At 56.0% G+C, this 8,056-nt stretch overlaps 1 protein-coding gene across 3 annotated transcripts; it reads right to left on the bottom strand.

Annotated features, from left to right (window-relative positions):
- Positions 1 to 171: 171 nt before the first annotated feature.
- RHOC (ras homolog family member C) lies at positions 172 to 6,829 on the bottom strand. 3 transcript variants are annotated; one of them, XM_061121133.1, is made up of 5 exons: positions 6,706 to 6,829; positions 2,767 to 2,930; positions 2,087 to 2,207; positions 1,628 to 1,758; positions 172 to 804 (listed from the first exon to the last, which is right to left on the bottom strand). In XM_061121133.1, exons 2-5 carry the CDS (start codon positions 2,920 to 2,922, stop codon positions 631 to 633), a joined length of 582 nt encoding a protein of 193 aa, XP_060977116.1. In that variant the 5' UTR covers positions 2,923 to 2,930; positions 6,706 to 6,829; the 3' UTR covers positions 172 to 630. The 3 variants fall into 3 exon arrangements, with proteins under 3 accessions (XP_060977116.1, XP_060977117.1, XP_060977115.1); XM_061121134.1 differs by lacking the exon at positions 6,706 to 6,829 and adding an exon at positions 6,331 to 6,458; XM_061121132.1 differs by lacking the exon at positions 6,706 to 6,829 and adding an exon at positions 4,349 to 4,502.
- Positions 6,830 to 8,056: the final 1,227 nt, after the last annotated feature.

Below are 8,056 nucleotides of genomic sequence, written 5' to 3'. Positions count from 1 at the left end.
ATCCTTTTCTCCAAGACTCCACCCTGCCAGCCGGGAGTCCTGCCTTTGCAGACCTGGGGCTGGCCCCCTGGTGAGCATCTCGGAGAGATGGGACTCCAGGCTCACAGCTAAGACAGGGACCTGAAGAGAAAGTCAGGAAGCCACACACACACACACACACACACACACACACACTTTGGAGCCTGTGACCTTTATTCATGTCCCACACCAAGAATAGCCAGAGACAAGGCTCCTGCCCAAAGCAGAAACACCAGGGGCCTGGGATTCGTTCAGTTACACCGGCCAAGTCCCCTACCCCAGATCTGTTGTGAGCAGGAAGTGTATAAAGTGCTGGTGTGATGATCCTCTGGGGAAGGCCAAAGGGATCAAGGGCCCCACCCGAGGACCAAGGCAACAGGAGGAGGGGCTGTGCTCTGAGAGGCAGGATGTACCCCTCTATTCCCAGGGTGCTGGTGGGAGGGGGCATGCCTACGGCCACCAGTGTCAGGGCTGGGGAAACTCAATGCAGTCCTGGGCAGGGGGGAATTGGGAAAGGGAGCCTTCAGCAAGGATCCCTGATAGGGTGGGGTCACAGAGGGCAGAGGGACTTTCTGCAACACCCTGAAGGAAGGAGGGGAGGTCTTGGGGATCTCAGAGAATGGGGCAGCCCCTCCGGCGCTTATTCTTGCGGACCTGGAGGCCGGCCCTAGTGGCCATCTCAAATACCTCCCGCACCCCCTCCTTGGTCTTGGCTGAGCACTCGAGGTAGCCAAAGGCACTGATCCGGTTCGCCATGTCCCGGCCTTCCTCAGATCGAACAGGTTCCTGGGAAGGTAGACAGACAGCGGTCAGAGGAAGCTGCTGGTTAGGTGCACCTCATCTGTATAACTAGCACAAATAATTACTCCAGCCCCCCTTCCCTCAAAGCCCCAGCCACCATGGGCAGCTTCTAAGCAAGAGACCCAAGACTCATGTTTACCTTCAAAATTCTATCAGCCAGCCCTATATCCCACGGTACTCCACTCTCACCTTCTTCCCATCATCCTCTACGGCTGCCAGAATAATTTTTCTCACATGCCGCCCTGACCATATCTGTCCCCAGTTTAAAATCTTGCCATGATTATCCTCAAAGTATTCTTTTCATTCTGTTGTCCACATTCCTATCCTGGCAGCTCTCCCTAATTAACTCATCCTATGGCTGGAAAGCCACTTCTAGGTACACAGATTGGCCAGCTCCCTCAGTCTGGGCCTGGGCCTTTTCCCCAGCTGCTTCCAATACCCTCCCCATCCCATGTCCACGTCAGTTCACACCTCCTAGTGTGAACCCAGGAGACCCCAAGCAAAACATCTATTGTAGGAACCCAGTTCCCTGAGGGCGTCGGTTTTCTTACTCATCTTCATAGCCCCAATGCCAAACAGTGGACAACAGACAAAATGCCAAGTGACCTTAGACAAGTCACTTTGTCCACGTCACTTTCATCAAATATCACTGGTTCTCTCATCAAGGTGCAGATGCAAGGGGTTAAGAGGTGGACCCCACCATCACCTCTAACATGAAGTCAGTAGGAGGGAGGCTCCTTTACCAGCCTGCACGCCCTCAGAGGGTGCCTTCCTCCCCAAGGGCTCCCAGCCTAGCGGTGGCACCCACCTGCTTCATCTTTGCCAGCTCTCTCCGGGTATGCTCATCTTGCCTCAGGTCCTTCTTATTGCCCACCAGGATGATGGGCACATTGGGGCAGAAGTGCTTCACTTCCGGGGTCCACTTCTCAGGAATGTTTTCTGCACAGACATGTCCCAACAGTGGACGATAGACAAACCTGAGTTTGTGCCTCCACTTAGGCTAGAAGGCTCTCCCTGAGTCCTGTCTTCCCCACGGCCAAGTCTTAGAGGCTCTTCAGTGTGAGAGTCCCTTTCACAGCTCAAAACCCCTCCCCATCACGGTACACATGTTCCCAAGTCCTCCGAGGGCCGGAGTCACCACAGAGGCTAAAGGGGCTCCCCAGTACCCACCCCCACAGCCTCTGAAGATGACTGAGAGGAGCCCAGGCAAGAGCTCCCTCTGGTTGTTTCCAAGAGGTTCTCAGTCCCCTCCTTCCAACACCCTCACCCAGACTGTCGGGGCTGTCGATGGAGAAGCACATGAGAATGACGTCAGTGTCCGGGTAGGAGAGAGGCCGCAGGCGGTCGTAGTCTTCCTGCCCTGCTGTGTCCCACAGAGCCAGCTCCACCTGACACACAGGGCCAGTGCTTAGCTAGCCTGAGGGCCCCAGTTACACACACAGCCTCGCCACCCAGAGGTCCTCTCTGAAATCACCGTCCCTAGGTTCACTGAGCATCTACCTATTGCGCACCTACTGTGTGCCAGGGACAGTGCTCATCCTTGTCACACACCACAAATAAGGTGAGTCTTTTAAATCCTGAGACAAACTGATCTTTGTGCAGTTTGAGTTGCCATTGTGAGCACCACAATTTTAATTAATCTTCATAAAAACCCTTCGAAGGGGACCTTAGCATTTCCCCATTTTACATTTGGGGGAACTTAAGACCAGAGGCAAAGGAACTGGACCGATTATAGAGCCAGTGTTAAAAAAAAAAAAAAAAAAAAAAAACAGGAGGTTATCCAGATTTTCTAAGACTGCAACTTCACTTCCTAACTTTCACTGGTTCCAGCACGGAAAGTAAAACCAGGACATGGCTAGGTAGGTAAGGATGGACATTCTAGGTCCCTAAGTGATGGCGGCGGGTGGGGTTCCAAGGTGAGAGGGGAAGGGGGCTGTTTGCCCTTACCTGCTTGCCATCCACCTCTATGTCTGCGATGTAGTTCTCAAAGACAGTAGGGACATAGACCTCTGGGAACTGATCCTTGCTGAAGACGATGAGGAGGCAGGTCTTCCCACAGGCCCCATCGCCCACAATCACCAGCTTCTTTCGAATGGCAGCCATGGCCAGGGCTGGCAGGGAAGAGGCAGCAGGGATGTTGGGAAAAGCCAGCGAATCCAAAAACACTTCTCTGAAGCCCCCAAGACCTCCCTGGAAACCGAGGTATCCAACAAAAGGAGGGGACGGAGGGAAAAGAGCTTGCTCAGGCATGTTCTTGCCAAGAACCAATTGTTCAGGCAACTGAGCTTGAAATTCCTAATCTCAAGGTCAGGGACAGGTCTCCCCCATGGGTTGGAATACACAAGAAGAACCACCCACTTGGGAGCCAAGAAAGCATGAGTTCTAATCTAATCCACTCACCAACTGTGGGCCCCTGGACACCCTGAAGGGTGCTCAGGGACCAGGGGTGTCTCCAGAAAAGCCAGTTTTTATCTATTCTACATATCAGAGTTTCAAGTCAGACTTAAATGTTACCAGGATTTCAATACTTTCAAAAGATTAATAATTACAAAGGTCCAATCTGGAACACACTGAACACATTGTCCCTCACTCAACACAAATCATGCCTGCCCACTGAAAGAGTCTGACTGATATGGGTGGGTAAAGAAAGACTATTTATCATACCCTAGATGCCAGGTAGGGCTTCCCAGGTGGTTCAGTGGTAAAGAATCTGCCTGCAATGCAGGAGACTCAGGTTCAATCCCTGGGTCGGGAAGATCCTCTGGAGAAGGAAGTGGCTACCTACTCCAGAGGTAGGAGTAGACAGAGGAGCCTGGCAGGCTATAGTCCATGGGGTTGCAAAATAGTCAAATACATCTTAGCGACCAAACAACAGGTGCCAGGTTCTATGGTGGGCATTTTGACAAAAATCACCTCTGTCCCCAGAAGCCTGAAAGGTAGTGAGCTTCCCGTTTTGACAAATTAGGAAAGAGATTCATGGAGGCTAAGAGGAATTCGGAGTCATCGCAGGGAAGGCACTCAGAGTAGGGCTGTGTGACTAGTCTGTTGCTTTTCTACGTTATCACCCCAGAGGTGGGAAGGAGCGCAGAGCAGGGGGAACCCAGACGGAGGGCAGCGGCAGCAGCCAGCCAGCCTCCCTGGCCCACCCCATCCCAGTCCCCAGGGCCCCGCGTCACACAAAGGAGCCTCAGTCCAGGCAGTGCCCACAGCCCACATTTGGGCAGGCTGCCTGCCTCCCCCCTTCCTCCTGGGCCTGGCAGCAACACTGGGTCACTCAGCCCCAGGCAGGGGACAATGACCACACTGTAGGGAGCCACACATCTACCACAGCAGAGCGACTGAGAATAATCCACTAGGGAATCACCTCCACCCACTCCCTGGGACGGCCCCTTCCTCCCCTCTGTCCAGCTCACCCTGAGGCCCTGCCCACCCCTCCCTGTGACTCAGGGCCAGGAGTCAGCTTCCCGGGGTTTCCATGTGTCCCCCGCCCCCAACGCACGCAGAAGGGCAGCTGCACAGTTCACCACACCTTGCCAGCTTCTTTCTGCCCCAGAAGCTGAGCCTCACTTCCTCCTTCCCTGGGGAGAGGAGCTGACCTCCAGCCGGCTGGAGTTCCCAGGCCCCCAGTCTTGGGGGAAGAGAGGGCGGGCTTCGGGCCTGAGATGAAATCGAGGCTGTGGGGAGGAGCGAGCGGGAGCCGGAGCCGGCGCTGGGAGGAACTCCAAAAGGGAGACAAATGAAGGCCAATTCCAGCGCCAGCCACACAGGGAGTGGTTAAGAAAGAAGGGGACAGTAACCTGATCTCTGCCCCAAACCTGGCTTTTTCTCTCAGTCCCACATCCTGTCAAACTAGGCTGAGCTCCCGCACTCCCTATACACCACCACCACCACCTCACAGCCCAGCCCTGCCTTTTAGGAAGCGAATATTACAGCCCAAGGCAAGTTCTCTTCAACAGTGGGATCCCAGGCGGCCTCCCTCTCCTCCGCACACACATGCACAACACTGGGATGAGGGGAAGCGGATGTGAATCAGACGGAATTTACAGGAGTTGAGCACACGGCCACTCTCTAACACCCTCTGATACCCCAAAAGGCAAGCAAGAAGGCATCACCCTGCCAGCTGATTTCCTCCACAAAGGGAAACCATCCTTCAGAAAAGGAGGTCTCCTGAAAATTCTACCCAAGTGACCAACTCCCTCTCATATTCCCACAAGTTCCATTGGTCCAACTGAGGGAAGACAGGCTGCGGTACCCCCAATCTGGGACAGGCAGCATTGATGGACAGATGGAGGGCATTCACCACCAGGGTGAATACCAGTTGCCTAGCTCTGAGTTTGCCACTACGCTCTCCCACCCCAGCAGGGCAGTGTAGGTAGCCCCAGATCGTGCGGGTCAGAGGCCAGAACTCCAGGGCAGGGGCATGCTGGAATGATCTGGAGCACACCCTCCCCCAGCTCAATTAAGACTTTCCCTTCAGGCTCAGAGGAGTCCTAGACCCAGGCCAGGCCGCCAGGCCCAAGGCCAAGACAGTAAGGACAACAGCTCCCTGTGAGAGGCAACCCCTGAGCAACTGCCCCACTGACTCCAAGAGGGGCAACCAAACCCCAGAGGACCTGGTATGAGTAGAACTCTTGGGGGCCTTCCCTGGGATAAAACAGCTCCTCAATCATTCTCAAGCTTTCCAGATGAACCAGGGGCTGATGTACCCTGATGACCACCCCTGATGTCTAGGGAAGAAATCAGATACCTCCTCCTCGACTTGAAAACCAGAAGTGACTTGGCCTTGGGTCCCCCAGGCCAAACTCCCAGGATACTCTTTAGACAGGTTGGGGAGTGTAAAGGAAGCAACAGATAGATACACACACACACACACACACACACACACACACACGGCTTGGATCCTTCCCAATTTCCCGTTGGGGAGTGTGAAGGAAGCAACAGATAGATACACACACACACACACACACACACACACACACACACACACACACACACACTCTTTAGACAGGTTGGGGAGTGTGAAGGAAGCAACAGATAGATACACACACACACACACACACACACACACACACACAGTGTGAAGGAAGCAACAGATAGATACACACACACACACACACACACACACACACACACAGTGTGAAGGAAGCAACAGATAGATACACACACACACACACACACACACACACACACACAGTGTGAAGGAAGCAACAGATAGATACACACACACACACACACACACACACACACACACACACACACACACACACACACACACACACACACACACACACACGGCTTGGATCCTTCCCAATTTCCCGTACCTCCACTCCAGGCCGGCTCCAGAAACCATCCTGGGCGAGGTCCAGACCCCCGGAGCAGTGGCAGCCCCCGCGGTCACACCCCACCCTTATTCCTGCCACTTCACAGGCCCGGCGGGGGGGAATTCCCACCTCAAGCCGGACTCGGGCCCCAACGCACACCCCAGCCAAGGTCCACCGCGGGCCGCCAGACCTGAGAGCTAAGCATCTGCGCGGGAGCTCCCTCGCGGAGACCCAAGTTGCCCCCTCTCCTCCTCGCCCTGCCGAGCAGGTTCTGGGAAGCCGGCAGAAGGGAACGGACTTCGACTCGGACACCTAGAGGCGAGAGGCCCCGCGGGAAAATTCCTCGCGCCCCTCACGGTAGCCCAGGAAGGCAGGGAGGGGCCGAGCCGTCCGGATCCCCGCGCCGCCCAGACGCCGCGTACGAGGGGAGGGAAGGGGCCCGCGCTCGGGCCAAAGCCCCTCCCCAGCCGGCGCCCCGAGTTCCAGCCAAGCGGAGAAGAAGGAAAGTGCTCTGCCGGGGACCAATGCCCAGGACCCCGCCGCCCACAGCCCCAGCCCAGGGTACCTTCCGCTCCGCCGCTTCCAGCTGCGCTGCGGGTGCGGGAGGCAGAGACTGACCCGCGGGGCCCCGCCGCCCCGCCCTCCTCCAGCGCCGCGGCGGGGAGGGGCGACTGGCCGGGAGGGGCGGGCCCGGCGGCTCTTGGCTCCGCCCTCCCCCGGCCCCCGCCCACGGCCCCAGCGGGTAGCCCAGCGCTGGCCCTCAGGGTCCGGGAGATGCCTGGACTGCGGAGAAGCGCGCGGCGGGGCTAGGCGCGGCGAACTGGACCCGGGAAGACTCTGCCTCAGCGCCACATTCCAGCTCTTACGGGCGGACCGGCGTCGGGAAAGTTCAGAGGCGCCCGGGGTGGGGGTCAGGAAAGGGCCGCTGCTGCCCTCCCGTGGCTGAGCGGCCACCCGCGCCTACACCACCTGGGTGGTGTCCCGTGGGAGGCGGGACTGGGCAAGGCGGCTTCGGGGACGCCGGAGGAAGGGGCTGCGGAAAACCCCCACCCTCTTAGAATCGTTGCGCAGTAAGTACAGCCCACCATCATCCCCCAGCCTCGGAGACCTTTCAGAACCTTTGAGATTCAGGGGCACTTGGTTCCACCTTGCAATTCCCTTCCGTCCCCCTACCTGGAATTTCCTACTCCCACCCATCCTTCAAAGGGCATTCTTGGAAATCTTTCTGGATTCCCCAGCTAAGAATTCACTTCGCACCCTCACTGTCTTATTTCTGTGCCTCTGGGGACACCTCCCAGGTGCTCTAGGGGCCTCCCAGGTGGCTCAAGTGATAAAGAATTCGCCTGCCAATGCGGGAGACACAGGCAGGAGAGGAGGGTTCGATCCCTGGGTCAGGAAGGACCCCTGAAGGAGGAAATGGTAACCCACTGTAGTATTCTTGCCTGGGGAAATCCCATGGACAGAGGAGTCTGGTGGGCTACGGTCCATGGGGTCACAAAGAGCCAGACAGGACAGAGCACAGCTCAACCATAGCACAGGGACACCTAGCCTGGTCTGACTTGTGTGTTGCGTATTTACCAACACGTATCTTTTTCCCTGAAAGGTACAGGAGGAAGTGAATGGAGGATGAGGAAGTCTACTTACATTTTATTAGTTTGTGCAGGGTACACTACATAGCTTTTAATAGTCATCACAGATTTCTGGGTTAAGTATACACATCCCCTTTTACCTGTAAGGAAACTGAGGCTCAGCAAGTTCAGTGACTTGTCCAAATTTTGCTATATGTACATGGCAGAGCAAAATCTCAGAGAGTCAGGCCTGTCTGGCTTCAAAGCTGGTCTCTCTCCCTGCTGCCCACTGTGATCCTTCAGTCTGTCCCTTTGCACTTTCTGGCACAATGCATGGCACACAATAGG

This window comes from Dama dama, chromosome 20 (assembly GCF_033118175.1).
Source record: "Dama dama isolate Ldn47 chromosome 20, ASM3311817v1, whole genome shotgun sequence".
In the NCBI taxonomy this organism is placed as follows: Eukaryota; Metazoa; Chordata; class Mammalia; order Artiodactyla; family Cervidae; genus Dama; species Dama dama.
The sequence above is the reverse complement of the archived record's forward strand: the minus strand, read 5'-3'. Positions and strand labels throughout refer to the sequence as shown.